Genomic DNA, 17625 nt, shown 5'->3' with positions numbered 1-17625 from the left:
TCTGTTCATATCCCCTGCCCAGTCACACCACTACACTGATGCAGTGATCCAGAGCTCTACCTCGGCCCTGTTAACCTACCCTGTACTGTATTTTGTACTGATGGGGGGAGGGGGGTTCATTCTCCTTGTGGCCCTCACATCCCTTGTCATTTATACCACCACACTGATGGTGCTGGGCTCCTTTTCTTTGCCATGATCACGTTCCCTGTCCAGAGTCACCACTATACTAATGGTATGAGCATGTGTCTCACTTCCTGTGCACATCTTTCATCCAGGAACTGATGGTGCAGGTTTCCCTTTTGTCATACCCATAATGTTTGGGGCTTCCCATCTCTGCCCCTTTCAGAAAGCTTCTCAAGCTACACCACTGCTCTGATCGATTGGAGAGCCTCCTCTACTCCCAGTCACTATCGCTGTCCAGTTACTCCACTGTCCTGATAGAGTAGCGTTCTTCCTCTTTGCCTGTCCACATCCCCTGGCCAGTTACCCGACTGCACTGACGGTGCAGGGCTCCTACTGACTGGCCTGGTCACTTTTCCTCCCGTCCAGCTGCACTAGTTCTCTAAAGGTTCGGGGGACCACTTCTCTGCATCTTCACTTCACCAGTCCAGTTACACCACTGCATTTGGTGTAGGGCTTTTCCTACAGGCCCTGTCTAGAGACGCACTGCATTTATGGGGCAGTACTTCTACTATTTGCCACATTCATACCCTCTGTCCAGTTGCTCGAATGAACTGATGATGTGAGGCCCTTTTCCTTTGCCCTTTTTAGATCCCTGGGCCAAGTATATCACTTCACTGACGGCGAGGGCCTCATTTTCACTGCCTTGTTCATGTCCGCTGTTCAGTTTCTCTGTGCCCTGTTCACATTCTGCAATTAATGCACTGATGGTTCAAGGGTCCTCCACATTAGCCTGGTCACGTACCCTTCCCAGTTACTCCACTGCACTGACAGTGTAGGGTTCTTATTTGCTCCCTTCACATCGCCCACCCAGTTCCTCTACTCCAATGATACAATGGCCTTCCTCTCTGCCCTGCAAAGAAACAACCAGGTATAGCCTGGATGTTATTAATAACCTCAATAATGTTAGGAAACAGTGCCTTGATGGACAGAACAACTGCACTGATATGGTGATAATCTACAGTCAGGTGCCACTCTTGTTTGTCTGCCTTAGCTCTGGCCAGATAGAGCTATTAAAAGGAGATATGGTAGGAACCACAACAGCAGCTTTTAAAAGATCTGAAATAATGGGCCTGTGTCCAGCTGTACCTTGTATTGAGGTATACTGACCATCTTAATGGGAGGTAGAAGGTCCACAGGCTCCCATTGAGCAAGTCCCACAGCAAGTGCTACCAATTTTGACTTGTTCCAATTTAAGAGACTTCGTGAAATGGAGGCCATTCTTAGGCCATAGGGATGCCTATGATTAGACAGACCAGAGACAGAGGGGCTACCAGTGCTGGCAATTTAGCTAATTTGACAGATCCTATCATAACACCGAGTGGGACCCATATGCCCTGAATGGGGAGACCTGATATGCCTTGGATTTTAAACTGGTTGCCATATTTTTTGAAAAGGGAAGAGTTACCCGGAATAACTGTGACCTGTGCCTCACTATCTAAAAGGGCCAGGAAAAGTTGGTTATTTTGCAGGTTCCAATGGACCGCCAGAGTAGTTTATGTGTGATTGTCCCCATGCAGTGATAAGCTCCAGGGAGTCACCACCACCCTAGCGGAGAGGGTTAGGTGATTGCCATTGTTGAAGGTCAGGATAGGGCATGGAGCATGAGGACCCCTCAAACTAGGAACTGATAGTGCCGCCTTCTGGCTGAGTGGGGCTTCTCCTACCCAATGAAGGGAACTCCCACCCACATGAATTCCAAAGATATCTAGTAAGCTGTTTTTCTTTGGTGAGGAAGATTAGCCCTGCGCTAACATCTGTTGCCAATTGTCCTCTTTTTGCTGAGGAAGATTGGCCCTGGGCTATCATCCTCTTCTCAACTTCCTCTACTTTATATGCGGGACGCCTGCCACAGCATGGCTTGATAAGTGGTGCGTAGGTCCTTGCCCAGGATCTGAACCTACGAACCTCGGGCCGCTGAAGCGGAGCACGCGGACTTAACCAGTATGCCATTGGGCCAGCCCCTCTAGCAAGTTTTTTAATTGTTGGAGTTTATAGGCGGATTGGTCTGAAATTTTTTCATGAGGGATGCCCAAGTCTCTAAGTTGCCAATATATAGGTGTCTGGGGATGATGGCTGAGAGTCCTGTGGTGCCTCAGTAAGAACTGGCTGTGGATTAGAAAAAGGTTCTCAATTAAGAAATGCCTCCTTGAGTAGTTTGAGAGTTTGAAATGGCTGTCCAGCTATGAGGTCCGAGGGAACTCCCATTTCCTGCAGTTCCGCAAAGAGCTTTATGCTGGAGAAGGGGGAGTGGTCCCCTGAGGGAGAGGCTCAGGAGTGGGAGGAGGTTGCCTAGAAGGAAAATGCCTAGACGGTGGAGCCAGTGGCTGGCTCTGAAAAGCTAAAACCTGTTTATTGTTGGGTGAGTTGCTCTCAAGTCAACTAGGATATCTATTCCCTCTAGCGCCTCCCTAACTGTGTGGGCTGAGCTGATAAAAGAAAGAAGGACAGGTTGATAATTTGGGGGGAGGGGGTTGGGCTTTAGGTAAAGTTCCTTGGATTCTGGGTCAAGGAGGGCTGACTCTGGGTTTGAAATGGCTTCATTATCTGCAGGGTAAGGGTTTTCTACAAAACAATAAATCCACCGAACCATGCCAACTTTGCATAATAATGTTTTGGCCTCCTCTACTCTTTGCCATTTATCATCAGCCTTAGCAGTGATTGCAGCTATGCTAGGGTGAGCCCATTCCCAGGCCATAAAAATCCAATGTAATAACAGAAGGGGCTCACTTGGCATAGCGATTTTCTGGAGGCCGCTCCAATCTGGCTCATCATGTCACTTTCATCTGTCTGACAGGTGTGCTGAGCACAGGTGTGAGTCTAGCCAGAATGTACAGGGAGGAGTCCAAACCTATGTAAAAACCTATAACAGAGAACTTGAGGATCGCTGAGTAAAGCATGTATTTAGGGATCTCAGGCTATTCCCATTAAATGACTCATTTCTTGGACCATGAGCCAGAGCTTGGAGCCAACGGTAAAGACCCTTAGAAACCAGGATGCCCCCTTTTCCTGAACTCTCTGTACAAACTCCTTTAAGATGGTTTGTATTTCTAGCCTCGGGAAATTTCGAGTCTCTGTCTCAATTTTCTTTTCACTCCTCAAGGTTTTTACCTGTTGAGTGTTTACCAGAAATACCTGCGGCAGTGGTTTGGTGTCGCCCTCCGCGGGGTCAGGATCCACCTCCAAGAGGGCAATTGTGGCACTGCCTGATTTGTTCATATGCTTTGTTTCTAACTCAAAGCTCCTGGCGTGCTGATATGCCAAGGCGCTGAGGAGCACTCAAGAGCATTATTGTGGTATTTTAGAAGTATTAATTAAATTGAGCACATCATCAGGAGTTTTTGGAGACACTGGAACCAGATGTTCCTGTTTTTCCATTTTTTCACTAAATATTGTGCCAAGGGCCTCTAAGGATATGAACTCTTATAACTCACAGAGTCCAGGGATGAAGGGTAATATAGCAGCAAGGCAGACAACAGTAGAAGAGTTTGTGACTGACACAACAATGTTTGCAGGGAGCCATGGGCTCCATGGAAAAAGCAGACCACATTCCTGGTCAAAAGGTCCTTTCGTTGTAAGGATATCTGGCTGGGCGGTTTACCGCTACCCAAAGAGACAGGCCAGTGTGCCTAGCACGTATGAGGAAGGGAGTTGCTTTTAGTTGAGTAGCCCCTACAGACTTCAGCCCTAGAAGAGGTTCAGTGGATCAGACTCACCTGTATCAGGAGAGAGGTAACCAGTTGCTTTGGGAGGACCTTCACATAGTATAACAGCCAACTACCCTAGGTTCTCCTGGGGACCTCACCCAGATTAGGCGCATTGTAAACACTTAAGGAGCCAACTGGGGACCAATTTGCCCAGACTACAGCACACTAAGGCAGACAGCCGCTTGGGGAGGACTCAACTTTTTGAGCGCTGCTACAATTTAGATTGGAGGACCAGGGCAATGCCAGGCAGATACAACACGATGCAAGGGCCACTAAAGCACAAGCCAGCCAACAGCCAACAGTGCCTGCCCACACAGTATTTGCTGTCTGTTGGATTCAGTTAGTAAACCAAGAGGCGTGTCATCCCTGTCTGTTACCAAAGTACCCTGCTCACTGCATCAACTGTTCTAAAATGTACCCAAGATTTGTTGCAATCATGTATGGAAAGATAATAGACATGGAGACAATTGCCTTTCAAGGAAGAGTTTATTACTCACAGTTCCCCAAAGGACAGGAGGCGCGGCATGCCACACGGGGTCACTTGCAGGGAGAAGCAGAGAGAGAGAAAGAGGAACTGGGTCCTTTATTACTATAGTAGTGAGAAGTAGCTAGAGGAGGACATCCCCTACTGGGCAGGAAGCGAAACATACTGAAGCTTGTGGTTGGAGGGTTTGTAATAAGATTTCTTCATACTCAAGAAAACACTGGGATGATGGAGATGTAAACAACCTTGAGCTGTTAGCATGACCCAGTGACTCCAAGATGTCAAATCATCAATTACAGAAGATTCAAAATAGTTATTAAGTTATTACAGCCTACTATTCATGAACTTCCTGCAGAGGACTCCCCTAGACTGAACGTTCCTACCAGCTATTCATTTCTAATTAGATCCTCTGCTAGCCTGTCTGTACCCTCCACCTTTGTACCTCTTGCTGAATACTCTCCCAGGCTCTCTGAATCCTCCACTTATGTAAGTCTTACATGATCTTCCCCTAGAACAGCTCTTTATTTCAACCATGCACCTCCTAACCAGTCCTCCCATAGACTAGATGCTACCTCCTTCCATGCACCTCCTTCTGTGTCTTCCTCTAGGGTGGGTGTTCCATCCACCATTTAGGTCCTACCGAGTCCTCCCCTAATCTGAATACTCCTTCTTCCTTTGCACTTCCTGTCAGGCCTTACCCAAGGTGATCTGCACCCTCCACTCAAGGATTTCTTGTAAGGTCATCTCCTAGGTTGGCTATACCCTCCACTACTGCACCTGATGTTAGGTACTTCATTAGGCTGGTTTCTCTCTGCCCATGCACAGCCTAAAAGTCCTCCTCTAGGCTAGATGCTCCCTCCACCTATGCACAGCCTTCTAGATCTTACCAAAGACTGGATGTTTCCTCCATTCATGCAACTCCTGCCAAATCCTCCTCCAAGCTGGTTTCTCCCTCTTCCTAGGCACCTTCTAATCTCTCAGCCCCTAGGATGGCTGCACCTTCCACACATGCACCATCTTCTGATATCTGCCCTAGAGTGGCTATATCCTCCACTCATGAACTTCCTGATGAGTCCTCACCTAAGCTGGTTGCTTCTAGCACCCATGCATTTCCTGCCAGATTGTCAACTAGGCTTATTGTATCTCCACCAATGCTCCCTCTGCCAAGACCTTTATTCAGGTAAAAAGTTCTTGATTTTTAAATGTTAGCAGCTAATTAATTTTCTTTTAAAATATCTGTGTAGAACTAGCAAACTCATCTGCTGTCCAGGTTAGGTCTGTGAGCTGCCATTTTGTAATTTATGCTTTTGGAAATGATGTAGTGATGTTCATAGAAGGACCTCTCTCTCTTTTTTTTTTTTTTTTTGGTGAGGAAGACTGTCCCTGAACTAACATCCATTGCCAATCTTCCTCTTTTTGCTTGAGGAAGATTGTCCCTGAGCTAACATCTGTGCCAGTTTTCCTCTATTTTGTATGTGGGATGCTGCCACAGCATGGCTTGATGAGCAGTGTGTAGGTCCTTGCCCAGGATCTGAACCCATGAACTTCAGGCTGCCGAAGTGGAGCATGCAAACTTAACCACTATGCTACCGGGCCAGCCCCAGGACTTCTCTTTCTTGAATCCTATTTTGAGGGTCCAAAGGCCCTTTCTAAAGAGTCAGGTGGTCTCCCTCTGGCCATATCCTGCAGGATTTGTCAGATACAGGGTCCAGGGGAGCCTGAGCCTTCAAAACGCCTCTGTTCCAAGAAGTTCTCAGTGGGAGGCCAGCATAGTTCTCAGGCTTGTGTTCATGCCAACACTAAGCCGATATTACCGTCCAAGTTTCCCTCAGGCTCGACTCTTGGGCTCATCTCTTCTCACACGTGATGTTTCCTCCTGTGTTGACCTGTGTCTGGTGCCTGACCGTGACTTGCCCTGACATAGCTTTTGATCACAGACCCGGTTTGGCAGCCACACCTTCCCCAGCCCCTGTCCCTACTCACTCTGGTTTTAGTTTTCGCACTCCCAGCAGGACACTGGTCACCAATGGTGTTCTCTCCGCAGGGCCCAAGCTAGAGCAAATCCTTCCTCACCATCCCCACTCTCAACTTTTCAAAAGGCACAAAAGGCCTAAATGTGGGTGGCTTATTCTTTCCCAAGGGCAGTGATTCTCACTCTCGGCCTACCTTCCCCCCGAGTGTAGGATTCCTGTGCATGTTTAGGAGAGGTAGAGGGCAGGGTGTCCCATTTAGACCTACACCATGCTGGCCGTGGCCCCCATGTTTCCTGTGAAATCCACAAGCAGAGCTGAAGCACCATTCCTGAAGGGATGGCAGTATTACTCTGCCTCATTCTCCCACGTCCGTGTGACTCTGCAGGGGACTTGACAACACTTGTCATTAAAGCTTAACCTCCAAACTCCACCTGGGACATCAGAGAGTCTGAAAGAGCCCAGAAATCCTGGCTCCCGACACGTGTCACAGTGACCAGTGGTGTCGACGACTGCATGGACTGTAAGGGGACCACCAGACCATACAGACCTGCTAACTCGACATGGTGTATCCACCTACTATGGCTTCTCTGGCCTTCAATTCCTCAGCTGTGCCTTCCAGTGAAGAATCCAGGAGACCATGTTCAGTTCTATAACAAACCATAGCCATAAGCCAGCCAGTGATCAGCTGAAGGTGACTCTCCACCTGTAGTTGCTGGGGAGAGGCCTGCTTCCTACTCACATGAACAGAAGAGTAACAGCTGAACTTGGCTAAGGCTAGGAGGGCTTCATGGCTCTCCATGACAAGTCACAAATTAGTGGGGTGGACATTTGACAACGAGCTTTCTGTAAATATCTGGTACAATGGCATTATGTGGCAAGAAAAGTTTCTTGGATTTACACAAGCACATATTCCAACAAGCTCTAAGCACAATCCCGACACTATTATTCTCAGGCCCCTCCTGTGAAGTAGGCAAAGGCTAAGCCACCTCCAGGCTTTAATAGATGGTGGAAGGAGGCAGAGAGAGAGTGAGTCACCAAGCAGAGGGGAAACCATGTTGAGAACTGTCTGCTTCCTGGATGTAACTCTGGCTTCTTCCTCTGCATGGCGCTCGTCTGTCTCTCCACAGGCTCAACAGGCTGTGGTTTTCACAGCCAGTGGCTCAAGCACTCAGCAATCACGTGAGAGCCAGGCCCAGCGGCCCCTTGGGGAAGCACGCCTGAGCATCTGGTCTATAGGGAGGGAGATACATGCAGCTTTTTATTAAGGGCGTACTCTGTGCCAGGCACTGTGCCACGCAGCAGTTTACTGACACATGTTGACTTAATCTTTGGGAAAACCCGAAGATGGAGGAACTCTTGTTATCCCCATTTGACACACGAGGAAACTGCTGCTCAGAGGGAAGATGAATATCCAAGACCACAGGGCCACAAAGTGGTGAACTGGGATGGCCAATCCAGGTCCTCTGATCCCATTGTTGCACCCAGCTGGGCAGCCTCTGACCAGCCCTCTATGACAGGCCAGGAGGCTGCAGAGGGTGGCCCTGGAGGATCCCATGAATAGGTGACATTCTCAAACGTTGACACTTACAGGGGAAAGGTTAGTTTTCTACACTTGATGTGACAACTTTTTTTTTAACTTAACACAGCACATGAAAGTGTTTACAAGAATTCTATGTGCTTCTGAGTCCATTATTTGGGACAGAATTTACACAGGTTATACTTATACTTCTCAAGGCATGTATTCAACCACTGATACTTCTTTGTTATTCTATCAAATATGTGACCATTAAAATGATCAGATGTTTCATCAGAGAATGAGATTGATAATTATGTTTGAAATGAAATACATTTAAAAGTAAGCCCATTCATTAGTTAATAACAATGAAGAACCTCTTGAATTGCCTGTTTTAGACAAGACAGTAGCTTTTATATAATATTACTATTTAATTTGCCAGTGTTCACAAGAGGACAGAAGGATATACTCCACAGAGTGTCACAGCACTAGCTAATAACTCCTGTCTCGATTCCATTTTTTGGAATGAGGCAGGGTATAAATAAATGAAATCAACCTGATGATAATTCCTTTCATGTATAGGTCTTTATGGTTTCCCCATCACTCCTCAATCTTCATGTAAAGCCCCTGTCCCATTAAGTTCATGTCAACTGCTATGCCAACCCCCGTTGCCATCCCCTCCTGACTTTTCGACGTTCCCTATCGTGAATAAAGCCTTTGCCACTCAGTCACGATCTTCAGGCCCTCCGCAGTTACCGCCGTCATTCTGGGAATCCAACATGCCTGGAGCATGCGCTCCCCAGCCCCCCCCCCCAAACCTCCTGGCCTCACGGGCCTTGACTTGCTCAGAGCCAGTGAGGAAGTCTTCTCTCCCCACAACCTCAGCCAGCTACTCCCACCACGGCCACTCCCCACACTGTCACCATGAGAAACTGCTCCCAGAAATCACCGATTCCAGCATCCCACACTGCCCACCATCCCACACTGCCCACACCCTCTCCCCCTCCAAACCCCCATAAGACGTCTCATCCTGGATTTCTCACAGATACCTCTAACTCAAAATGACAGAAACGGAGAGGAGTCAGAAACACAGCAATGGATTCTAATCCTTTAATAGCATTCATTGAATGACAGAAGCCAGGACTCCTCAGCTGTGAGAACTTTCTGCTTGAGCTGTGGCTGAGGACTCCCACCAGGCTCTGGGACCCAGGCTTCAGCCGTTCTTCCTGCCTCCGGGCATCTTGTCAAACAGAGTGAAGGCCGCATCCTTCACTTGGCGCTGGGGCTCTCTGTTGTTGTTCACTCCTCCCTCCACATCTTGTGGGATGCTACTGCTATTGGTGGCCTCGTTGCCTACCATCTCCAGGATGTAGTCGGTAAGGCAGTCGAGCATGGCAACGAGGAAATCTTCTGTGGATGAACTCGGATGCTGGGCGTGCTCATCCTTCTGCAGAAGGCGGTCCAGGTAGCTCACAGGGAACTGTAGCTCGGCTGTTGGAAGACAGGCTCGAGTCTGATAGGAGCTGTCACGGTTCTGCTCTTCTGCCATGATGTCTGCTGGGTTTGAGTGCTGTCAGCTCTGCTTGATTCTCCAGCCGGACCGGGTCTCTCTCGACACCAGCACTCAGCCCTGCCCACTATATCCCTGAGCTCTAGCCCCTGATTGGTCAGGGATATCCTGCCTTTGTGACATCCTAGGCTTTGGGATGTCACTGGTGTCCATCATGCCTTTATCAGGCCTTAGCCTAGAAATGTCCATGACAGGAATCTGGTCACTGTAATGACTGGACCTTGATTTTGAGGGAATTGTAATATTCTGCTTGACTTTAACATTGTAAAAATAAATGTGTGTTTCAACGGAAACTTTTCCCTGTCTTTAGGACAACACTCCATGTTATCTGATTCTAGCCTTGCATTGTCTTTGAGCTCTTTTAAAATCTTTTGTTAGTTGTAGGACACTGATAAACATGTAAAATGTCTTGTCTAGTAGAGATTAAATTGTCCCTCCCACTTACGATGTAACAAAACTAGTTTTGGCTCCATTTACACATTCATTTAAATATTCTTAATCAATATTCCTGTATCTAATCTTTGGATTCTCTTTTGAACCAGCTATAACATCTTCCCATTCCCTCAGGGAGTAAATAGGATCTTTTATTTTTTGGTTTTTTGTGAGGAAGATCAGCCCTAAGCTAACATCCATGCCAATCCTCTTTTTTTTTTTTTTTTTTGCCGAGGAAGACTGGCCCTGAGCTAACATCTATTGCCAATCCTCCTCCTCTTTTCCCTTTTTCTCCCCAAAGCCCCAGTAGATAGTTGTATGTCATAGTTGCACATCCTTCTGGTTGCTGTATGTGGGATGCGGCCTCAGCATGGCCAGACAAGCAGTGCGTCAGTGTGCCCCCGGGATCCGAACCTGGGCCGCCAGTAGCGGAGCATGCACACTTAACCGCTAAGCCACAGGGCTGGCCCCTAAATAGGATCTTTTAACACATGTTCACTTCATATCTGTATGAGTGTCTTGATTTTACACTGTTTGAAAAATATCCTTTGAACATCTTGGAAGTTACAATGAGATGCTCAATGGATTCACCTGTCACAAGCAGGTAAACATTGTTGAGAGAGAGAAGTGTACCTTATGCTCAGTTTAAGATGTGTCTTTTCTTCCCTGTCCTAGGTGAAGTCAAAACACCAAGAGACGTTTCTTGTTTTTTTTTTCATTTTAATTTTCCTCTTCACTAATTTTGTGTTTCTGCTTTGTTTTTGTTTCATTTCCAGCTGATAACAGTTATAGACACTTCCATTCCAAAAGTGAGAAAGCAGAAGGAAGAAAGAAGTCTCTGATCCAAGCAATTTCAATACCCAAGCAGGCAAACCTCCATACGTTTCAAGGCCTGAGAATAATCCACTCTGGCTTGAGGCTCCTGCCTCTGGTCCCATGACTTCACCTGGGTCCGTAGCTCTGCCCTCTAGGCCCTAGGCTCTGTCCTCAGAATCATCTTTCCTTTATTTTGAACCGAGCACAAGTTCGCAGCTGAGTAGTTTTATTAGCCTATTTTCTGCTTGTCAAATTTTAGGAGTCTCACAGCCTTCTTTCATTTTATCCTCTATCTACCCTTTCAGTTAAAGATAGATGGCATTGTCTCTGCTGATTTAACATACTCAAAATCTTGTAGTCCTCCATGTACGTCATAGGGATTCATGCACTTAGACAAGAGGCTCATTCGCAGATCCCTCCTGAAAAATCCCATCTCTATTCCTCCCTTCTGCTGAGATGGCTGGGGTTATTCAGGATTCACATCCCATATTGCTTCAGAGAATCCTTTGTTTGACTGAATGCTTTGATCTTTTGATCCCTCAGAGATACTAGCAAAAGGATGTCTAGCTACATCCTTGATTTAATTTCTATAGGATGCTTTCTTGACAGTGGATTCTCTAATTTTAGTGTCTTTTGTTATCTGGATAGGTTGAGACCTTCTAGATCTGGTTCCTTTTTGCTTAACAGTTCTTCCCTCAATTTATGTCTTTCCTCTAGCATTTTACCATAAGTAGCAAAAAGAAACAAGGGTATGCCTTCCACACTTTTCTTGGAAATCTGCTCTGCTAAATCTTCAATCCATTCCTTACAAGTTCTGCTTTTCACATAACTCTAGGACACAATTTAGCTAAGATTTCTGTTACTACATAACAAGAATCCCCTCTCCTCTAATTTCCAATATTATTTTCCTAATTTCCTTGTCAACCTTCACCAGCAACACCTTTGACATTCATATTTCCATCAATAGTCTGTTTACAATGATTTAGGTATTCTCTAAGACAATATAGGCTTTATCTACTGTGCTCCTCACTTTCTTTTGAGTTCTCACCAGCAGCACTTTTTTTTTTTTTTTAGGATATATATCTTTCTTTTTTTTTTTTATTTTTTGTTTATTGCAGTAACATTGGTTTATAACATTGTATAAATTTCAGGTGTACATCATTGTACTTCTATTTCTGCATAGATTACATCATGTTCACCACTCAAATACTAATTACAACCCATCACCACACACATGTGCCAAATTATCCCTTTCGCCCTCCTCCCTCCCCGCTTCCCCTCTGGTAACCACCAATCCAATCTCTGTCTCTATGTGTTTGTTTATTGTTGTTATTATCTACTACTTAATGAAGGAAATCATACGGTATTTGACCTTCTCCCTCTGACTTATTTCACTTTGCAAGTACCCTCAATGTCCACCCATGTTGTCACAAATGGCTGGATTTCCTCGTTTCTTATGGCTGAGTAGTATTCCATTGTGTATATATACCACATCTTCTTTATCCATTCGTCCCTTGATGGGCACTTAGGTTGCTTCCAAGTCTTGGCTATTGTGAATAACGCAGCAATGAACACAGAGGTGCATGTATCCTTACGCATTGGTGTTTTCAAGTTCTTTGGATAAATACCCAGCAGTGGAATAGCTGGATCATATGGTAGTTCTATCCTTGATTTTTTGAGGAATCTCCATACTGTTTTCCATAGTGGCTGCACCAGTTTGCAGCACTTTTAACATCCATATTTCTACTAACTGCTCAAGGTAATCTAGGATTTTTCTATCATGTGCCTCAAAATTATTCCAGCTTATAGCCATTATTCATTTCCAAAGCCACTTCCACATTTTTAGATATTTGTTATAGCAGCAACCCACTTCCTGCTACCAAAATCTATATTAAATTCCTATGACAGCTATAATGAATTGCTACAGATTTGGTGGCTTAAAACAACACATATCTAGTCTCGTACAGCTCTGGAGGAAAGAAGTCTAAAACAGTTTCTCTGGGCTGAAAACAAGTTGCCAAGAGGACCATGCGCCTCTGGAGGCTCTAGAGGAGAATCTGTTTCCTGGCCTTTTCCAGTTCCCGGAGCTACATTCCTTGCATTCCTTGCCTGTGCCCCCTTCCTTCGTCCTCACAGCCAGCAGTGTAGCATCTTGCTTCAATGGTCAAATTTCCTTCTTCTGTGTCAAATCGATCTCTGCCTCCCTCTTATAAGGACACTTGTGTTTGCACTTAGGCTCTATCGGATAATACAGAATAATCTACCATCTCAAGATCCTTAACATAATTTTACATGTGAATTCTCTTTTACCATATAAGGTAACAGTCACAAGCTCAAGAGATTTGGATCTGGTTATTTTGGGGGCCTTATTCAGCCTACCACAGGAGGTATTCCCAGGAAACTCCAGTAGGGAAGTGAGGAATTGAGACAGGGTATGGAAGGAAGCAAAGTGTCCATTATTAATTAGCTTAATATCACTGAAGAACTTTAGGGAACACTAGAAAACACACTTTCCGTGGAAAATAATGCCCCAGCATTCTGGACTATCATGCTATTGGGCAGAGTGGGCTCTGACAGCCTAATAAAAGCCCTCACACAAAGAAATACAGGTTCCGACATTTGAAAGTCAGGCAAACATGCATCTAAATGGTATAGGATGTGAGAGTATGGGTAGGATGCTGACGGCATCTTCTACACCCAGAAATGTTCATATACCATCCTTATGAAGTCTTTCCCTTCCTTTTTGCCTCCTGCCTGCCCTTCCTTCTTTCAGTTAACAAATTTATTGTGCAGCTACCTGGTATCAAGCACTGAGTGAGATGCTGGATATTCAGTGTTAAACAAAACAGACATTATCTCTTCTTTATGGAGCATCCAGTCTAGTGGGAAAGACAGACGTGAAACAAACACCCAAAGACATATGTAATTCCAAATTGTCATGCGTAACCTAAAGCAGAGTTTATCAACCTCCTCACTATGGACATTTTGGACTGAATAATTCTTTGTTGTGGGGCAGGAGGGCTGTTCGATATTTAGCAATAGCCTCGGCCTCCACCCATTAGATAATAATAGCACCCTCCAGTTGTGATGCTAAAAAGTATCTCTAGACATTGTGAAATGTCCCCAGAGGGCAAAATTGTCCTTGATTGAGAACGACGTTACATTTAAAAATGTACCTTAAAAATAAATTACTTTAAGATACAATGAGGGGATGCAACTTAGATGGAGTAATCAAGGAATATCCTCTGAGGAAGGGACATTGAAACTGAGAACTGGCACGAGAATAGGAAATGAGGCAGAAAAGTGGTAAGAGAAAGAACATTCCAGAAAGATGGCATAGGCAAATCCCTCAAGTGGTAAAGTACTTGGGGTGTTTTAAATGTAAGCTAATAAGTGTGACCGAATATGAGTGCAAGAAAGGATGGGGTTGAGATGACCTTGTATCCACCCACAAGCAATGAAGAATCTGGACTTTAATAGACATCTTGGCACTTGGATCCATCTGTCAAATCTGCATGAACATGAACATAATTTATATATAGATATATATTATTTTTTTTTTTTTAATGAACGAATGATAGAAAAAGGTTCTAAGAGAGCAAGGAAGTGCAGGATGAATGGTTGTAACACTGTGTGGTAGATTGTTTGCAGAAATGGCCACAATTACCCCATTCTCTGTATGCACTCCCTGTATACACATTTGAAAAAAAATGTGACTTTGCAGCCCTTACAACCAAGACATGGTACCTACATCCCCAACTCTTAAATCCGGGTTGGCCTTACCCCTGACTTGGGGAAATAAAATGGGGAAGTGATGGTGGGCCCGGAATGGGCCTGGTCCTCAAGAGACTGTGGTCTTTCACTCTTACTTGAAACACCTACTTCTGTCATGTCGAGTATAAGCCAGCCTGCTGGAGGATGAGGGACCAAGTGGAGCTGAGCCAAGTCAGTCTCGTTGCCCTTCTAAGGCCTTAGATAGCTGAGCCCAGCCATGGTCCGCAAGGTCAACTCATTCCCTTTTTGTGGTATTATTGTTATACGTATTAAATCTATAGATTCTACAAACTCAACAATACGTTGACATAATTATTACTTTATATAATTACATGTCTTTATGTCTTTAAAGAAGCTGAGAGAAGAGCAAACGTATATTTATAGATTTTGCTACATTAACCTCCTTATTTGTCATTTATGATTCTCCTCATTTGTTTCTGTGGATTCTAGTTATCTTCTGGAGTCATCTTCTTAATCCAGCACAGCTTTGCTTCCACCCACCCCCTTTGTGCTGTTACTGGAAAATATATTACATCTTATATCTTATATGCATAATATATTACACAATTATTTTTTAAATCAGTTAGGAGAAGAAAGGAAAATAAATATGCATTTACACTTTTCAAATTACAGTTTCCTTTACCAGTACCAGTGTGGGTTGTTGTTGTGTTGTTTTTTGCATGGATTTGAATTACTGCCTGGGGTTGCTTGCTTTCAGTCTGAAAAATTTCCTTTCATTTTTCTTCATTCTTTTTTCTTTTGGCTCCTCAAACTGGGAAATCTCAATTGTCCTATCATCAAGTTCACTATTCTTTCTTCTGCCAGTTCAAATTGACTAAGTCAGCCCTCTAGTGAATTTTTCATTGCAGTTACTGTAATTTTCAACTCCAGAATTTCCATTTGGTTCCTTTTTGTGACTTCTATTTTTATTGGTATTCTCTATTTGATGCAGCATTGTCATCACATCTTCCTTTACTTCTTTAATCATGGTTTCCTTTAGTCCTTTGAACAGATCTATAATGGTGACTTTGAAGTTTGTCTGTTAAATCCCACATCTGGTTGCTCTGACAACAAGCTTTGTTGTCTGCTTTTGTTCTGGTGTGTGGGTCATACTTTCCTGTATCTTTGCATGTCTCACAATTTTTTCTTGGAAACTGGAAATTTTAGATAATATACGGTAGCAACTCTGAGTATTGGTTCCACCACCAAGTGCTTATTTTTTTTCTTTTTTGGTGAGGAAGATCAGCCCTGAGCTAACATCCATGTCAAATCCTCCTCTTTTTGCTGAGGAAGACTGGCCCTGACCTAACATCCATGCTGATCTTCCTCCACTTTATGTGGGATGCCACCACAGCATGGCCTGACAAGCAGTATGTCAGCGCGACCCGGATCCGGACCTGGGCCGCCAGCAGCGGAGCACGCGCACTTAACTGCTACGCCACGGGGCCGGCCCCACCAAGTGCTTATTATTATTTCTGTTTAATTGTTTAGTGACTGGCTGGATCATTTTAGTGAAGTCTATAGCCTCCCCTCACATTGTGAAGCGTTTGATGTTGTTCCTCATGGGGTGCAGACTTCGGTATGACCCCAGTCACCCTGGGATGACATTAGTTTGGGCAGAACTCTTTGTCTCTTTCTCTGACCACTTCCAACTGTTAAGCTCCACTAACTACCAGCTGATTTCTCTACTGTTTTTAACAATGCCCTGAAGCATAAATTGTTCCACAGACTTATCCAATTAAATCCAGGCTCTTGGGCAAGCCCTGTGGTATAGTGGTTAACTTTGCGCGCTCTGCTTCGGTGGCCCGGGGTTTGCTGGTTCGCATCCTGGGCATGGACCTATGCACTGCTCATCGAGCCATGCTGAGACAGCATCCCACATAGAGCAACTAGAAGGATGTACAACTATGACATACAACTATCTACTGGGGCTTTGGGGAGAAAAAAGGAAAAAAGGAGGAAGATTGGCAACAGATGTTACCTCAGGGCCAATCTTCCGCGAAAAAAAAAAAAAGAAAAGAAAAAAGAAAAAAATCCAGGCTCTCTTGAAGGATTAGTTGCTTAGGTCAATGTTTAAGACTTATTCTGTCTCCAGGAGGGCTCCTGCCAGGTGTCTCTTTCTCGGTTTCTCTCCAGAAAACTAGCCAGCCTACAGTTTTGTCCACATATCCAATTAATCTACCAATCTCTTCCCAATTGCCTTTCATCACAACTTCCACTGTTTTTGAGAGCGCCCTTAGGTTTGAACTTCTCCATACTCTGTTGCAAATGGAGTCAGTTCCTTTGGTAAGAGATTCAGCATCCTCTGTTTTATGGCCTGTTTCTCCTCCAGGGCAAATCTCTGAGCCATGGCTCTGGAGCCGGGCGGGGGAGACAATGGGGCATTTTTCTCTGAGTGACACCCCTGCTATAGGAGCTTTATGGAGGGGAGAGTAGCCTCAGCTCTTCTCACCTTGCCTCTCTCAGTGTGGATCACACACGGATTACAATCTATGTAAGGGTGATCAGGTCCCAGTATACTCGGTGATGCCGCACCCAAGGTCGAGTCTCCATCCCATGAGTGAAGTTTGGGAGGAAGAAGCAAGTCCCCATCTCTCAGCCACACTCACCCAGACCTTAGCCTTAGCAACAAGTAGCTAGGGGCAGGATGAGAAATGCTGATGTCCTGCCCCTCCCTTACAGATCGCCCTTGGACTAAGAGCTGGAGATAGAAGGAGCCCTGTGTTCTCTGTTGCTCCACTCCTGAGTGGAGTTTCCATTTCACTGAGCTAGGAGGGGAGAAGGATGGAGTGGGTATCAGTTCAAATACCACAGACTCTTGCTGTTATCTCCAAGTTTTAACAGATTTTCTTGAATAAACATTTCTTCATTTGCTGTATGCCCTTGGGATCATTTCCAGAGACTTTAAATGGTTGTTTTAAAAATCATTTTCACTAATTTTTTGGGAAGTTGGTCTACAGGGCATGTTTTACTTTCATGCTGGAAGTGGAACTCTGGTTGTGATTTTTAAGTTACTAAGGTTAGGCAGTTTATTAGATAGCATTATTGTAGCAATAGATAACTGATGCACACTACTTAATTGTGGAACCATGAGAATCCCAGGCTCTCAATACTTCGTATGGAATCTAGAGTATTCCCTCTACTGCAATTGAAACCACCCTAGGGATTTAGTGCAT

The 17625-nt window shown here is 44.9% G+C and overlaps 1 protein-coding gene across 1 annotated transcript; it reads right to left on the bottom strand.

The window, feature by feature from the left end:
* Nucleotides 1–8984: 8984 nt before the first annotated feature.
* On the bottom strand, nt 8985–14566 carry LOC101403950 (huntingtin-interacting protein M-like). Its single transcript, XM_087427334.1, has 2 exons — nt 14459–14566; nt 8985–9427 (listed from the first exon to the last, which is right to left on the bottom strand). The coding sequence occupies exons 1-2, from the start codon at nt 14564–14566 to the stop codon at nt 9071–9073; spliced, it is 465 nt and encodes a 154-aa protein (XP_087283460.1). The 3' UTR covers nt 8985–9070.
* Between the last annotated feature and the right edge of the window lie 3059 nt (nt 14567–17625).

This window comes from Ceratotherium simum, chromosome X (assembly GCF_057802395.1).
Source record: "Ceratotherium simum simum isolate JZ-2026a chromosome X, ASM5780239v1, whole genome shotgun sequence".
Lineage (NCBI taxonomy): Eukaryota > Metazoa > Chordata > Mammalia > Perissodactyla > Rhinocerotidae > Ceratotherium > Ceratotherium simum.
Note: the sequence above shows the minus strand (reverse complement) of the source record. Positions and strands in the feature narration are given on the sequence as shown.

Excerpts from the sequence above, each read along its gene's own strand:
- LOC101403950 (XM_087427334.1), bottom strand. The coding sequence starts at position 14,566 with ATGACAGAAGTAGGTGTTTCAAGTAAGAGTGAAAGACCACAGTCTCTT. Across the intron at positions 9,428-14,458 it reads TTTATTTCCCCAAGTCAGGG|CACTCAAACCCAGCAGACAT; the intron begins GTAAGGCCAACC and ends CAGAGCTGACAG.